The sequence below is a fragment of the Opisthorchis viverrini genome (assembly GCF_000715545.1).
Source record: "Opisthorchis viverrini unplaced genomic scaffold opera_v5_191, whole genome shotgun sequence".
Taxonomy (NCBI): Eukaryota; Metazoa; Platyhelminthes; class Trematoda; order Opisthorchiida; family Opisthorchiidae; genus Opisthorchis; species Opisthorchis viverrini.
The window spans coordinates 699273-716639 of NW_008751847.1; the positions used below are offsets into that span (position 1 = coordinate 699273).

General features: G+C 48.5%; 2 protein-coding genes across 2 annotated transcripts in view; one reads left to right on the forward strand and one right to left on the reverse strand.

Annotated features, from left to right (window-relative positions):
- The window catches only part of T265_07884 (hypothetical protein), a gene marked incomplete at both ends in the record, with an annotated part of 25762 nt that extends 23954 nt beyond the window's left edge, over nt 1-1808 (forward strand). The window contains one exon of the mRNA XM_009173534.1: nt 1570-1808. Within this exon, the coding sequence (XP_009171798.1) occupies nt 1570-1808 (239 nt within the window). The remainder of the gene's footprint in view (nt 1-1569) is intronic.
- The window catches only part of T265_07885 (hypothetical protein), a gene marked incomplete at both ends in the record, with an annotated part of 50815 nt that overhangs the window by 32996 nt on the left and 452 nt on the right, over nt 1-17367 (reverse strand). The window contains 9 exons of the mRNA XM_009173535.1: nt 2377-2805; nt 6655-6972; nt 7012-7156; nt 9620-9699; nt 9934-10423; nt 11885-12176; nt 13169-13661; nt 16497-17229; nt 17269-17351. Coding sequence (XP_009171799.1) covers nt 2377-2805; nt 6655-6972; nt 7012-7156; nt 9620-9699; nt 9934-10423; nt 11885-12176; nt 13169-13661; nt 16497-17229; nt 17269-17351 — 3063 coding nt within the window. The remainder of the gene's footprint in view (nt 1-2376; nt 2806-6654; nt 6973-7011; nt 7157-9619; nt 9700-9933; nt 10424-11884; nt 12177-13168; nt 13662-16496; nt 17230-17268; nt 17352-17367) is intronic.

The window sequence follows — 17367 nt, forward strand, 5'->3', positions numbered from 1 at the left end:
CGGGATTTGGACCCACAGTGCATCGCAAAAGTGTGCAGGGGTGGTGTCAGAGAGGGCAATCGGGATTGGCAGGGCCGCATGTAAGTACACAGCAACCCCACCAGCTCTCCCTCGTTGTGAGTCAGCCCGAAAAATAGAGTAACCGTCTATCGCGTCAGAGACATCTGGTGTGATCCAGGTCTCTGTGAGTGCGGTGAAGCGTGGACGACCGTCGGACTAATGTTATTCCACGTTTGAAAACGAAAAACTGCAAATTACACTTGTACAATTGCACACACTACAAACTGTTCAGAAGACCCTCGCACAATCGTGATTGAAAGATTGTTTATTCGCCGACCCAGGCCAACAACGGCAGTGCCGATAAGCTCTCCTCGGTAATTGGCGGATGATTGGGTTTTATTGTAACGGACGATATGTCTGTCTTCAATCCTGGCTAAGCTTAGCCTCTCCGGATGTGTTCTTTTGTTGCATTCAATGCGCGGTCAATAAAGCCACATGTGTTTCGCCAACTGGCAGCAGACAGCGCCGTCTTGACGTTGTCCAGACGCTACTAACCTATTCGGGTGGGTCTTTTCATAGCAATTCATGTGTAGCTTGTTGATGAAAGTTGTACACTTTTTATCACGGGTGACATGGGTAGCGGGCTGCTGGCTATGTACCACTCAAACCCCACTCAAGCGTACCATAATGAGGTGCTTTGGGACGATGTATGGCTCATACGGGAATATGAGATGCGTATGTCGTACCACTTTGGTGGGGCAATGGCTGCCTTTCGATGGCTCGCGTGGAATATTGATCACTTATTGGGTTAAATTCAAGAGCTGGAACCCAAGGAGTCTACAGACCTCATCAGATAATGGATTTCACAGAGGCAACTCCTGATACACCGAGGTTCAATGTTCATGACAGACGACTTGCCGTTGACGGTCGAGGATGGTAGTCTGGGGACATAATTTGGTGTATGTGAGATCTTTGATATGGCGACTAGTCGTAGTGACCACTGGTGTGCAAAGAATCACTAATCATATTATATCGAATATTGTTATGCCTGTCCGCTGAGCGGTGACGACCCTCGAGCTTGTCCCTAAGATGAGTGTGCCCACGGTTAATTTACTGTCTTGCCAGCGCTCCGTCCAGAAAGCGCAAAAGTGTGCTTGCCAAATAGTCTACAGAGAAGGCATGCTATGATGTTATAATAGTAGGTTCATTTTCCAGCTAATACAAAGTTTGTCACTGCAGAAGTGCGCCAATCGGAGAGATAAGGATTATGATGATTTCCCGTTATGCATGTAAGGGCAATCGGCTTCAATTTGTTCGGGCGTTATTTGGGCATCGTGCATTTTAGGCAGGTATTGCATTTCTTGAGGACCAATATTTATTAGACACCACCCACACGAAATAACGTAACGCTAATTAGTCATTGCAGATAGCTTCATGTAAGGACGGTTCTAGGAGACTGTCGCCTCCTAAAATGTTCACTTTGTAGAATAAGTGTTGCTCCCAGTTTACTGACCGCCTGCGCCATAGTGACATCTTGGTAAACCGATTTAAACCTTTTCCCCATTTCAGGACGTCACTTCACAGAGCAAACTTCACACTTCCGCACCAACCAGCAGATGTGTAATAATAGATTGAATGAAATTGAACGTTTAACCTTGTCCAATTTGGACCATTGTGTTTTCGAAGTCGACATGAACAGTGCGCTTTCGTCGTGTGAGCTATGTAGTTTTGTTTGGGTGCCCATTGTTGAGCCAGGTGATCGGACATCGCGCATCCCTAGTCACCCGTTAGTCATACGCGTCAGCTAAGTTGTCATTGTTATGCTGTGCAAGCAATGGCAGTGTTCTTCACTTGCGTTAGGGCGCAATGCTTGGTGTCGTGGTGCTTAGCTCATTATACCCATCCATAGCAGCCAGGCATCCGAAAACTTTCCGGGGCCAGTTATATAATGCTTATTATGTTCCACCATCTGCAATAGAAAAGTGCTACCGGTAAGCAAAATCCAAGTACGTGTAGAGTGATGTCAAGCTCTGTACAATGAATCACGGATTCACGGATTCACGCATTGATACACAAGTTCGAGGCTTTTGCCCAAGTTGTCCGGGTCGGTTCTGTTCTTGTCGGTCAGTGGCTGCCGTTCACCTGAAAGCCACAAGTGAAAAAAGGGTGCAGCACTGCTCTTTATGTTCTCAGCGCGGGGCAGTATGCTTGCCAGCGCGAAGATTCGCATAAATAAATGTCTAATAATGCTGTAAATTGGGTTCGAGAGGGAGCGTGTACAACCGTTGGAGGAAGGTCATTCCACGCAGCTACTACCCGAAATGAGAAAAAATTTGTCTGATGGATGTGTGTGCTCTGAGCTTGAAAATTTCTTACTATGTCCCCGCCGTGTTTTCGCTGGGTCGACGGTGAAAAACCTGTTTGCCAAGCTCTGTTCAAACAGGGCATAAATAAGAATTAGGTCCCGTCGGAGGCGACGGCACTCCAGGGGAAATAGATCAATCATCGCGAGACGCGTTCCGGAGTCCACGGATTTGAGGCCGGCAACCATTCTCGTAGCGGCCCGCTGGACACGCTCGGTGAGGGTGACGTCTTTCGTGCGTCCTGAGTAGACAACTTGGTTGGCGTACTCCACGAGCGGTCTGACGTAGGCCCCATAGAGTATTTGGAAGTCCATGCGAGTGATACGGGAGAAGGTACGTCGGATCATCCGTAAAATGGCGAATGCCATTTGGGCCGATTTCTCATGGTGCAGTGAGAAGGACAAGTTTGAGGAGACCCAGACGCCCAAATCCTTTTTGGCATCTATCCTCATGATGTTTTCTGGTCCCTTTTCACAATGCATAATAAAGGTATTGGCGGAATCCTATCCAAACGACATATGGACGCACTTTTCATCATTCAGAGGAAGGTGGCAGTCCAACGACCACTGCTTGGCAGCGTCTACATCCATTTGGAGGGCATAGACATTGGAACTCCAGGATTTCAAGCCGTCCGCAAAAAGTAGACATGGACTCGCAAGAACGTCTGGGAGGTCGTTGACGTAGATCGGAAACAGGAGTGGTCCCAAGACGGAGCCTTGAGGAACTCCAATGGAGAACGGCGCTGGAGAGGAGTAGGTCGAGCCTATTCTCACTCGGAATGATCTGTCCGATAGGAACACCTTGATCTAGCGAAGGATTTCTCCTTGAATCCCGTGAGACTCGAGTTTGTGGAGCAGCGGGACGTGTGGGACCCTATCAAATGCCTTTGAGAAGTCGAAAAATATGGCATACGAAATGAGTCCTTTGTCCTCGGCTTGGATTTTGCTGTCTGTAACGGTCGAACGTTATCTTTGATGGACGCGTAATACCAGAACCTCCTGGTAGTCAAAACAATATCGGAGCTGGTTTTCTATACGATACTTTTAGTGTAAGAATGACTCACAATTTGTACAATCCTCGAAAGTAGATACGCGTCCAAAACAGACAGTCCGCTTGGACTTCAAATGTGCAAAGCAAGGGAGCAAACAGGCTCCAACGTGCCACAGTCACACGTGCAAAATCAGATACAAATCGCCGGATGACCTCAAGGCCAAATGTGTGAAGTGGTAAGGACAAACATATTTCAGTTCATATATACACACTAAACACAAAAGTGGGGCGGGGTTTACCATTGGGGACAGAATAAGCGTGGGAAATTTCATTGTCAACATAATGGATGATACACCGTCCGCCAAATTCTCTACGTTGATTCAGCGGGCGCCCCGGTTCTTACCTTCTACCTACGCTCAGCTCCATTCTATTGTACCCCGTCAGCCACCGACACGAATAGCCCGAGTCTACTCCTGCCACAAGTGCCGAATTCCATGGAGAACAAGCCTATTCTCGTCCCTCCAGTAAACACCTTTCTAATATCTCTCTTAAGAACGCCCCACGCCGTTCTAACACGTAGGGTTCTTACTAATCCATCTGGGCTCGCCTCAAAACTATCTACTACCACTAGAGTCCATTTCTCACGCGGCAGGTCCTCACCGGAAACCAGAACCAAGTCCCCTCGTTTCAATTCTTGGGTTGCTCTGAGCCACTTGGTACGCATCTGCAACGTTGGCAGATATTCCCTTACCCAACGATGCCAGAATACGCCCGCGAGATAATTGACCTGTTCCCAACCGGCATGATATCGCGAGGCCAAACCGTCGCGACTGGGTACCGCAGGATAGCACTGCATCAGCCACAAACTGTTTGGAGTAAGCGGCTCCAAATCGTTGCTGTCTGATGATAGCGGGACTATATGCCGTTTATTTAGAATCCGTTCTGCTTGTATAAGGAGCGTGTTCAGTTGTTCATCGGTCACACACTGTCCCCTGCATAGACATAAAAGGATACGTCGTATTGACCTGATTATGCGCTCCAACACAACACCACGGTGGCTAGCCACTGGTGGAATAAAGTGCCCTGTATATTCATAGTCAAAAACCGTTCTGATAATTTGCTGGAACTCCGCCGCTTTATATCATCCCGAAATTCCGTTAGCGCACCAACGAATTTCCTACCATTATCACTGTAGATATCGGTGGGCTTGCCATGTCCACCAGCGAAGCGCATCAAACATTGTAGGAATGAATCTGCTGACAGGTTGCCTACCATTTCCAAATGGACTGCTCTAGTCTTCGGACAACTAAAGATAGAGCCATAGCGTTTTTCTTGCGAACGGCCGCGTTTGGTCTTAGAAGGTCCGAAGTAGTCCACTACCACGCACTCGGGGGGCACCAGAGGGACACACCATGACATTTGGCAGCGCAGTCAAATGCAACCCGAATCTTTTCTGGCATTTTTGGGCTAATAAGCAGATGGTGTGGGAGATACCACTGCTTTGAATTCAATGACAAAGTAGGAGCATCTGCCACCCGTTCAATGTATCCTTTCTCCATGTATGCGCGAAGCACCTTATCGTACTTTCCGTGTAAAACACGATCCTTGCACAGTTTAGTCTTCAGATTATCTAGAAGTTTCCCAGCTGCCTGGAAGTTATCGGGTAGGGTGAGTGCGTTATCCTTCCATGAAAGCGGAAGCTGATAATGCCCACTTACTCGCACCGCACAAGTCTCTGCTATCAACAGTGCTCTTTGATCCTCTAAAGAGAGACTAGTGTTCGATGCTGAAGTGTCTGCGAATTCCGAGTTGTTCACTCGCGGCAAATGCTCCTGGATGCCCTGATTGCACCCGGTTATACAAGGACTGACGACCTTCTGCTTCGTCCCGTTTTTCATCTGACCAAGAAGTATCCAACCGAGTAAGGTTTTACAGCAAACGGCTGTTTTCTACACCCCAGGCGCTCGGCAAAGACCCAGTGCGCTTCAGATACGTCACAACCAATAAGGATTCCTACATCGTTTTCAGTCAGTTCGTCGAAGGCAGCTTCCTTGAGGTGAGGCCACTTGCGAGCCGCTTCTTTGATAGATGGGACAGCTTGCATAGGTAAGCTGTCAATGACGAATGCCTTGTCAATACCTATCGACTGGCTTTCATCCATTGATAAAAGCCTGATGTCATTAGCTTCAGATGTGCATCCCATTGAACTACCAAGTGTATCAATGGTCATAGACGTGGGTAGCAGCCTGACCCCATTTTTCACCAAAAGGTCCCGCTTTACTATCGTTATGTCGGACCCAGCATCTAAAAATGCATACGTTGTAACCTTCCCTGCAGGACTGTCAAGCTTGACAGGAATGACTCTCAGGCGTGCCTGAGAGTTAAGGCACACAATACCACCGCCTCTGAGGGCGTCGAAACTTTGTTTCCGGGTTGTGATATGTGTAACAAACTATGATGTCGTCCCTTACATCCCGGCTTGGCGCATCGAACCACTGGAATACAGTCTCTGAGGGCGTGGGAGTCTCCTAAACAGGCAAAGAATGCATTATGCTCCCGTATGCATTTCCATCTGTCAGGAACTTTCATAGACTTTCATAGACAAAAAGCGCAGGCAACTGGAAATTGGGCGGGGCTGCAAGCATAATGCGCACGCACTTGGACGACCGTCTGCTTCTGGTCTGATGTTGGCTGGGAAACTGGTATAACCATCCCGTCTAGAGGTTTGGTTGGTAGAAGTCGGCGTTACAGGGGGCGTCTTACGTATCCCTCTCTAGCCAGTTGCCCGAACCGACTCCTTGCAACACGGGAGCGCGTGTTCACAAACTCCGTCAAGTCTGTGAACGTTGGGACCTGGCCACTCACGGATATCTTATCTGCCACCCCAGCCCATTTGTGCTGCAATGGCGAGGGAAGAGAACGCACAACTCTCTCTACAACCGATAGTGAGCGCAAGTCCGAGACGTACCACATTTGCGTCAGCGCGATTTCCAACTGCGCATTTTTATATACAAGTCCGACAAAGAATTGGCTGCTCCAGTGGTCTGTCGTGCAAAACGAAACAGGCTTTCTAGTAGACAGCGAGCGATAAAATGAGGCTGGCCAAAGAGATTGCGTAGAATCTCCCGTGCCCTGGAGTATGCTACTTCCGGCGGAAGCATCACACATTCTTCATTGGCCACCTTCGCGTCGCCTTGACAGTTGTGGATCAGATAAGGTAGCCTCTGACCGGCGTCCTGCACCTTGCTCTCAATATATAACTCAAATTGGCGGGCGAACCTCCAGTAATGACACGGATTACCATCAAAGTATGATAGTTCCACCTTTTGTAGGTCCATAGCGGCTGATGCTGGAGTGACGGAGATGGCTGGTTTTGGCCCTCTGATTTCATCAGCGTATCTTAGTGGTCTTTCATCTGTCTGACGTTGTTTCACGTACCCCGCTAATTGTTTATTTGAGGCTACTGGTTCCCAGACTTCATCTTGTGAGTCCTCTTCGGCCTCTAGCTCAATTTTAGCCAACTTAGTTATGCTATGTGCCTCTAAAAGAGCCCGCTGGAGCTCGACCTGCCGCATAACCCGATACTCCTGGAGCTGAGCAATCCTTAAAGCTTTCATAGCTACAGTACTTTTACGACTAGAAGCACAAAGTGACTTACAAGAACCAGGGCGCGAAGTAAACTGCATTGCAATTGTTTCCTCCGCAGCTCCAATCGTCTCCGTGTCCATGGATCCGGTTTCCCTCACAATCGTTACAAAAGTTGACATCTTTACTTCGAACAAGACGACGTAAGATGTCGAGTACTGTAACGGTGGAACGTTGTCTTCGAGTGACGCGTATATTTAGGGTATGAGAAATTCACTATTTATACAAACCCCGACAGTAGATATGCGTTCAAAACAAACGGTTCGCTTGGACTACAAAATTGCAAAGCAAGGGAGCAAACAGGCTCCCACGTGTGACAGTCCAGAGCCGGCGACTTGCGGTCTGGACCGGGCAAGTGGTGTATGAAGGCCAAAGTCAGGTTGGTATATAAACTGGTGTTGAGCTACAAATGGTCAATCCTCGCTTGCCCCTCTTGCTGTTCGGGTGCCCACGACGTGCAGGACACCGCCACCACAGTTGCAACGACGGTACGGCCAAGTGGGATGATTAAATGTGGTAGAATGTTATGTAGGTTCACAGGATGTATCCTCGAACGAACAGAATTTCGGTGAAATGCTTCCTCACTGGAATGCTGAATAAAAGGGTCGTCGGAAAGTTGATATTTTTGCGCACAATCATGCAAATAACTTATATTTAGGTATGCTGATTTGACTCCCGATCGTTCATGCGTGTCGTTTACCGAGACAGTCACCTTGTAATAATTAGTTTTTATATATGGAACACTCGTGTAACCTGCGTACGTCCGATTGCCAAGTATATGCTGCGAACCGACGTGTGAATGCTCAGCAGGAGCGTGTTGTGTTTGGATTGTTTCGATATTTTAAGTCACCCATGGAAATCCGAGACTGTGTCCGGATGAACCATTGAATAGACTAGACCGGTGATGGCGTGCGGGTCCTGCGCGATAAGGTGCGCCGCTTGGACTATCCTGTATGTGATCAGCAGGGTATCCGAGATCCGGTGTGCCCATTTGGACTCATGGCTGTGTCTGTTTGTGATGAAATGTGATGAATGTTCTCTCTTGCTTCCGTCCGTCTGCGTGGTTTGCTTGCAAAGTATGGTGATGCAGTTCAGGCAGCTTCAACCTAGCTTCTCCAAAGCTACCACACGCAGGTGTGGGGAGTGGGTGGGTTTTTCTGCCGTAAAACCCATCTCCTCCTCTGTCCGTTTCCGTTCCATTGCCTTGCACCAATTCTTTTCACATTTACTCTCCAGGCACAACTGTGGAACACATTTTTAATGGTTCTTTTATTTGCTGGCAATCAGTCATAATAAAACTATGTTTTCCTAAACCTGGTTTCATATTTCCCGACAACGCAAGCGTCACGGCAACCAAGGTATCCAGGCCTTGAGTTGAAGACCAACTTGCGTAGGTGAGAAAAGGGAGGCGTAATTTTCCGGTTTCGTCTATAGCGTCAGAGTGGTCCCGAAACCTTCTAGGACAATATAGGGTCGCCTCTCACAGCATGTGTCTAACATTGTGTACAATAGCCCGGCAGCCTAACTGTGCCTGAAACACGTATTGCGCTTCATGGGTGTTTCACGTAATGGTGTTACTAGTTGCGCAATCAACAAATATTATTCAATCCAAAGATCCTATGGCAGGGGCGCACCGTCTGTTGTTACATAGTATGTAGACATAGTACATAGTATGTAGAGTCGCCAACGAAAACGGAACGAGTGATTTCCAGCCACAACTGAGTTTCAGGGTTCAAAAACTACAGTTGTGACATAAGTTGCTGTTGCTTTAGGTATATCTGATATGTGTCGTCGAAAGTCGCATCAGAAGGTTATGGCAATAGTGGTATTCCAAGCTTAGCGTTCATTGCTCACTAAATACGTCAACAGCTGTTTATATTATTCTGTGTACTCAGATGAGTGGTACTCAGAGCTGAAACTCTGGCCTAACCACAGACTCTATCGTTGATCTGTTGGCTCCGAAGGACACACCGATAGTTCATTCATTATAAACCAAAGTTAGGGCTGTCCATGAAAACACCGGGTCTTGCACCTAGAGCAGTCAATGAATATATCGGGTGCCTTAGCTACCGAACACAATTCCAAGAATGCATGGCCTTCAATTGATTCATTGAGAGGAAAATATACTATTACACGTAGGCTATTCCTTTAATTCAAACGAATAACTGTTTCATAATATGTGAACCATGCTGATTGCAAACAGCCAATACACCAGCGTCAGCTGCTGATTCTGGGCTGTTCTGACTAATTACTTTTTGTTACCGCCAGTACTCCCAAGTATCATCTTCTTTTGAAGATATAGTTTACTTCAGGAACAAAATATAGGATTACACTCTTTAAAACCAGGCTATCTAAAACTAACTATAATTATAAACCTGTTAAAGATGCAAATTTTTTGAAGACACAACCACATCATAATTCTTTGCTTCGATTGAGAGGGTCAATCATAAACCGCAAATCCGTCATGTTTCCACTTTTGAATGTTCCCGCCATCTAGGTATCAACCAATCAGAATGGGGATGACGCCGCAATTCGCGTGATCGCGCTTCAGTCACATATGCAAAGTCTGATACAAAGGGCCGGATGACCTCAAGGCCAAATGGGTGAATTCACGGACTCACAGATGGATACACAGGATCGAGGCTTTTGCCCAAGTTGTCCGGGTCGGTTCTGTTCTTGTCGGTCAGTGGCTGCCGTTCACCTGAAAGCCACAAGTGAAAAAAGGGTGCAGCACTGCTCTTTATGTTCTCAGCGCGGGGCAGTATGCTTGCCAGCGCGAAGATTCGCATAAATAAATGTCTAATAATGCTGTAAATTGGGTTCGAGAGGGAGCGTGTACAACCGTTGGAGGAAGGTCATTCCACGCAGCTACTACCCGAAATGAGAAAAAATTTGTCTGATGGATGTGTGTGCTCTGAGCTTGAAAATTTCTTACTATGTCCCCGCCGTGTTTTCGCTGGGTCGACGGTGAAAAACCTGTTTGCCAAGCTCTGTTCAAACAGGGCATAAATAAGAATTAGGTCCCGTCGGAGGCGACGGCACTCCAGGGGAAATAGATCAATCATCGCGAGACGCGTTCCGGAGTCCACGGATTTGAGGCCGGCAACCATTCTCGTAGCGGCCCGCTGGACACGCTCGGTGAGGGTGACGTCTTTCGTGCGTCCTGAGTAGACAACTTGGTTGGCGTACTCCACGAGCGGTCTGACGTAGGCCCCATAGAGTATTTGGAAGTCCATGCGAGTGATACGGGAGAAGGTACGTCGGATCATCCGTAAAATGGCGAATGCCATTTGGGCCGATTTCTCATGGTGCAGTGAGAAGGACAAGTTTGAGGAGACCCAGACGCCCAAATCCTTTTTGGCATCTATCCTCATGATGTTTTCTGGTCCCTTTTCACAATGCATAATAAAGGTATTGGCGGAATCCTATCCAAACGACATATGGACGCACTTTTCATCATTCAGAGGAAGGTGGCAGTCCAACGACCACTGCTTGGCAGCGTCTACATCCATTTGGAGGGCATAGACATTGGAACTCCAGGATTTCAAGCCGTCCGCAAAAAGTAGACATGGACTCGCAAGAACGTCTGGGAGGTCGTTGACGTAGATCGGAAACAGGAGTGGTCCCAAGACGGAGCCTTGAGGAACTCCAATGGAGAACGGCGCTGGAGAGGAGTAGGTCGAGCCTATTCTCACTCGGAATGATCTGTCCGATAGGAACACCTTGATCTAGCGAAGGATTTTTCCTTGAAACCCGTGAGACTCGAGTTTGTGGAGCAGCGGGACGTGTGGGACCCTATCAAATGCCTTTGAGAAGTCGAAAAATATGGCACCCGATATGAGTCCTTCGTCTCTGGCTTGGGTTAAGCTGTCCATAAACACGAGCATGTTTGTCACGCAGGAGCGGTTTGGAAGAAATCCGTGTTGAGCTGGAGATATCAGATTGCTGGAAGTGAGGTGATCTAGGATAGCTCGCTTCAGAATGCGTTCCATCACTCTGCACGGGACGCGAGTGCGGTTGATAGGCCTGTGGCTGCCAGGCAACAGTCAGTCGCCAGTTCTGTAGATTGGCGTAACGATCGCTTCCTTGCAAGCAAATGGAAGGCTGCCTTCGTCAAGCGACTGGTGAAACACGGTGTGTAAAAGGATTGCCAGTATAGAGGACGTTTCCTTTAGGATACTTGGATGGAACTCGTCGGGCCCCAACGCGCAGAATTGGTTGATCCTGTGCAAGAGTTAACGAATGTCCTCCACCGTGAAGACCAAGTCGGTTAGAGGCTGCTCGTAGTTCAGCCTTGACGAGTGTGGATGTGACGAAGAAACTGGAGCTGAGTAAAGACACGCTTAGCGTTTTCTGTAAACCTCAGATATCACTTTTGTGTCACTTGTCGGTTCTCCGTTTCTGTCCCCCAAGGAGAACGCGGATGGCTTGTTTCTGCGGCGACGTCTCATGTGCTTGAACAGTACGTTTTTTGTTTTTTCGAGCGAGGTCCAGAATGGTGGCTTGTTTTCGTATGTTCCATTGGCGGATTTCTGATTTACAGCGGTTCCGCATTTTACGAAATGCCAGCTCATCTTCTGTATCCCCTGTAGTCCACGCCGAATCCTTTTTGGCACCCAGCGGTTCATCCGAGTGCGTTCCGCTTTTTTGAGACGAACGTCGCGCCAGCCTCGTGTACTTTCTTGACAATGGTGCCATATAGTTCTTCCACCGGAGCTGGTCCCAGTGTGACTTGTTCAAGGAGGATGCGCATTCCTGAGAAGTCTGCGCGGCAGAAGTCTCGAAACCACGTTTGATGTTTGGGATTTTCGGTCCAATAGCAGATGAAATCAAAGGTCAACGCGCAGTGGTCGCTATGTCCCAGTGGAGCGTTCGTTAATCGTTACCTGATCAACGAATTGTCTTTCGTTGGTGATGATCAAATCCAGGAGGGATGGTAGTTGGCCTGCTCGGTATCTGGTGGGTGCAACGACATGTTGGGTCCATGCGCTCTGTTGAACGACTTCAAAAAGCGTCGCTGAAAAACGTCCGCCTGATTCGACGCGCTGGAGCTCAATCCAGGAGGCCTTTGGGGCGTTGAAGTCACCTACCAGCAGGAGATGAGTGAAGTGGTAGTTGGAGGAAAGTCGCTCAAAGGTTTGTATGAGGAATTGGTCATCTTCAGGGGGACTCGAAGGGCTACGGTAGACTGCGCCGGGAAGGAGAGAATTGGACCCGCGCAGCGGGATTTGGACCCACAGTGCATCGCAAAAGTGTGCAGGGGTGGTGTCAGAGAGGGCAATCGGGATTGGCAGGGCCGCATGTAAGTACACAGCAACCCCACCAGCTCTCCCTCGTTGTGAGTCAGCCCGAAAAATAGAGTAACCGTCTATCGCGATCTCCACGTCAGAGACATCTTGTGCTTGCTAGTTGTCTGAGTGCGATTATGGACGGCTGTTCAAGGCAAGCTGACTGTTTAACATCGCCGAGTTTGTTGAAGAGACGCATTTGTTTAAAAATAGAGTAACCGTCTATCGCGATCTCCACGTCAGAGACATCTTGTCTGTGCTAGTTGTCTGAGTGCGATTATGGACGGCTGTTCAAGGCAAGCTGACTGTTTAACATCGCCGAGTTTGTTGAAGAGACTGAGGCATTTGTTTACAAGCATTTCATCACTGTCCCTGCTGCCTCCGAGTGTAAGGAGCCGAATTTTGAGTCGCCAGGGTGGTTAGCAGACTGAGTCTGAGTCCAAGGCTCCAAAGGGGCCTCTGGTACGATGTTGTCTGCTTCCTGTCTTTGTGGTTTCTGTGGGTGCTTTTCGCCTGCGATGTTTTTTTCGTTTCGTGGCTGCTTGGTTTACTCGGGCCTTTTGCCTTTGGGTAACGGAGTTTTTCCCCATGGGCGAAAATTTCGACGGATGCTGTTCGTAGCGCTTTCAGCATCCACTTTTATTCGACCAGATTTGCTGTTGATCAAATGGTTCCTGCAATCTTTTGTCTTTCTAGATCCTTGAGCGTTTGGGGCGGTTTGACCGGAAAAGTGTCTCTGTGAGGTCCTGAGCGCTGGGTGGTGGCACCAAGAAGTAATGATTTTGTGGCGCTCCCAAGAGGCTTATTTTCGCGGAGGGCTGCACCTTGAAGCCGGCCAGCAGTTTTCTAATCTGGCGAGTTTTATGTGGCTTGTTTGGCTACAGTCGCTCTTCTTTCGTGTTTGTGTGGGCACCCGATCCGCCAGCGATCAGCGTGGCCAACTGGATGTACGAGGGGTTTTCCGGATGGCTGTAGTCATGTGTATGCCTTTGGTTGTCGGAGTCCTGGGCGACGGTTGTGTCCACAAGCAGAGAGGCTGCTTTTGACGGAGTGGAGCCGGAGATTGGCCTCGCTTCTTGTCCCCGCACTTCTGACTCAGTCCTGTTCACAGGATGTGACTTTGTTGACGAGTGCACGGCTGCACGGCTGCAGCTGTGTCCTCTGATAGCTTGATAGCTTGATAGCTCCACGTAGTCTGGGCGCTTCTTGCATGTGGGGTTTGCCCCCTTCAGGGTCTCCCTGCCTTTGTTGGGCGAGAAACCAGTGGTGGTCGAAGAAAAACTGCTGTCCAGCAATGCAGCTAGTTTTGTCGGCCTGTTTTCGGGAGCACAGGAGGATATGACCACAATCGGCTTGGTCATTAGTTTGGGGTCGTCTGATTTGTGCCCGGTGGAAGCCTGTTTCGTTCTTCCACTCCTGACCTGCTATGACAAAGCCTACGCGAATCCAGAACCAGTCGCTTGACGAAGGCAGCCTTCCATTTGCTTGCAAGGAAGCGATCGTTACGCCAATCTACAGAACTGGCGACTGACTATTGCCTGGCAGCCACGGGCCTATCAACCGCACTCGCGTCCCGTGCAGAGTGATGGACGCATTCTGAAGCGAGCTATCCTAGATCACCTCACTTCCAGCAATCTGATATCTCCAGCTCAACACGGATTTCTTCCAAACCGCTCCTGCGTGACAAACATGCTCGTGTTTATGGACAGCTTAACCCAAGCCAGAGACGAAGGACTCATATCGGGTGCCATATTTTTCGACTTCTCAAAGGCATTTGATAGGGTCCCACACGTCCCGCTGCTCCACAAACTCGAGTCTCACAGGTTTCAAGGAAAAATCCTTCGCTAGATCAAGGTGTTCCTATCGGACAGATCATTCCGAGTGAGAATAGGCTCGACCTACTCCTCTCCAGCGCCGTTCTCCATTGGAGTTCCTCAAGGCTCCGTCTTGGGACCACTCCTGTTTCCGATCTACGTCAACGACCTCCCAGACGTTCTTGCGAGTCCATGTCTACTTTTTGCGGACGACTTGAAATCCTGGAGTTCCAATGTCTATGCCCTCCAAATGGATGTAGACGCTGCCAAGCAGTGGTCGTTGGACTGCCACCTTCCTCTGAATGATGAAAAGTGCGTCCATATGTCGTTTGGATAGGATTCCGCCAATACCTTTATTATGCATTGTGAAAAGGGACCAGAAAACATCATGAGGATAGATGCCAAAAAGGATTTGGGCGTCTGGGTCTCCTCAAACTTGTCCTTCTCACTGCACCATGAGAAATCGGCCCAAATGGCATTCGCCATTTTACGGATGATCCGACGTACCTTCTCCCGTATCACTCGCATGGACTTCCAAATACTCTATGGGGCCTACGTCAGACCGCTCGTGGAGTACGCCAACCAAGTTGTCTACTCAGGACGCACGAAAGACGTCACCCTCACCGAGCGTGTCCAGCGGGCCGCTACGAGAATGGTTGCCGGCCTCAAATCCGTGGACTCCGGAACGCGTCTCGCGATGATTGATCTATTTCCCCTGGAGTGCCGTCGCCTCCGACGGGACCTAATTCTTATTTATGCCCTGTTTGAACAGAGCTTGGCAAACAGGTTTTTCACCGTCGACCCAGCGAAAACACGGCGGGGACATAGTAAGAAATTTTCAAGCTCAGAGCACACACATCCATCAGACAAATTTTTTCTCATTTCGGGTAGTAGCTGCGTGGAATGACCTTCCTCCAACGGTTGTACACGCTCCCTCTCGAACCCAATTTACAGCATTATTAGACATTTATTTATGCGAATCTTCGCGCTGGCAAGCATACTGCCCCGCGCTGAGAACATAAAGAGCAGTGCTGCACCCTTTTTTCACTTGTGGCTTTCAGGTGAACGGCAGCGACCGACAGACAAGAACAAAAGCGACCTGGACAACTTGGGCAAAAGCCTCGATCCTGTGTATCAATCCGTGAATCCGTGAATCCGTAACGACTGTGCGTCAATCCGTGAATCCGTGAATCCGTAAGAATCGACTGTGCGTTTTTCGCTGGCGTATTTCTCCCGGAGAATTTCCTTCAGATTATCAGTCTTTTTTTCTCTTAGGCCCCTGTCCACTAGAGACGCTGTGCCGGTTCTTATAGCCGCGTCAGAAATTTGTATGACTTTCTTCGCAACCATGGGACCTGGTGTGAATATCGTGGGGTATTGGTTAAGCGAGGAAATTTCTTTGTCAACTTTCGACCAGGTCGCTGCATTCTTAGCGCCTGAGTCCTCCAGTGCCTTTTTATGCCGCTCTAATTTCGCGTCAAGCATCCAGATTAAGGCGAAACACTGTCAGTGTTCTTTCTCAATCTGCATTGGGGATTGAGTACCGTTTTGGGGGACTCTCCTCTACGCTGCGGTATGCATTGCACCCTTGACGTAGAGGCAGCAGGCGCAGACAAACGGGTCAGGAGAGTTGGCTCGTCGGCTTATCCGGTCGTCCTGTAAGGCCGTGCATTTGCAATGCCACCAGGCGTTGCAGGTTGGGCATTGCATACCGCGTTTGACGTTCGACGGGCAGATATTTCGCCCACATCTGTTGTGGTCTATCAATGGCCGCAGAGGGCAATTGGTATAAATTGATGTCATGTTTCGGACTAGATGTGAACTAGGAAGTGCGCGCAAAAAATTAGGGGTTATCTCTCAAAAGTTTTGTTAGAGTAATAAAATTCAACAATTACTCGTGTGTATTCTGTGAACAGATTGAACAACGAAAAAATTCTTTCACTCATTTGCACGAGGAAAACACGACTTCCATTCCGAACGTACCGAGAGCCAAAGACATAACGCATCATTTGCAGGCACTATTTCCTCAAACGTTGCACAGGCTATTCGAAAGTGTAGCGGACTAGGACCTTATCAGCGTGGAAAGTAGCAAATGGCGGAAACTTTAGATGGCAGAGTACGGATGCCGTCCGAGTCAACAATATGTCCTAGAATTTCCAGTGACGAAACACCAAATTGGCATCTACTACTATTGATGACTATACCATATTGCTGAAATCTTTCAAAAACTTGCTTTAAGTGAAGCACATGCTCGTTTTCGGACCAACTGGTTATAATAACATCTTCGACATAAGCGCGGAGGAAGTCTAACCCCCGTAAAACTTTATCCATTAACCGTTGAAATGTTTGAGCTGCATTTCTGAGCCCAAATGACATACGAACGAATTCATATAGACCGAATGGAGTGGTGATAGCAGTTTTGGGAATATCGTCCGGAGCGACAGGTATCTGGTGGTTTGCTCTGACAAGGTCTAATTTACTGAAGACAGATTTGCCGCGAAGAGTAAGAGCGAAATCATGTAGATACGGAATTGGGTATTTGTCCGGGATAGTGACACGATTTAGTGTGCGATAATTGCCACATGGTCTCCAATCTCCTTCGGACTTTTTGGGGACCATATGTAGTGGAGATGACCAGGGGCTGCATGATGGTCGTATGATACCCAGTTGAAGCAAATGTTGGAATTCGGTCTTGGCTATGGCAAGCTTTTCCGGAGCTAACCGTCGTGGGCGGGATGCGGTGGGTGGGCCTTTTGTCGAGATATGGTAGAAAACATCATGTTTTACGGAAGTGGTCTTGGAAGCAGGTTTCAGGATCTCTGAAAATTGACGAAGCAGTGCTGTGTAACGGTTACCCGGCAAAGCTGGACGGATTCCAATAGAATTAATGAATGAAGCTTTGCCATTTACAGAGAGAGTCATCGAATTGTCAAGCAACTGCCGTCTGTGGAGATCAACTGTGAGACCAAATGATGTGAGGAAGTCCAGAACAATAATGGGTTTTTTAATGCCGGCCACTGTGAAAACACAAGGGAACTGACGACGAAGACCTAGATCGAGAGTAAGAAGCTGTTCACCATAGGTCTTAATGCTCGTACCGTTGGCTGCCTGCAGAGTATATGACATCAGCTGTATGTTATGCTTGCGTGTAGGAGGAATTACACTAACCTCAGCACCGGTGTAACTTTCGAACGGTATCTTCGAGTGACGCGTAATACCAGAACCTCCGGGGAGGCAAAACAAAGCCGGAGCTGGGTTTCTATAAGG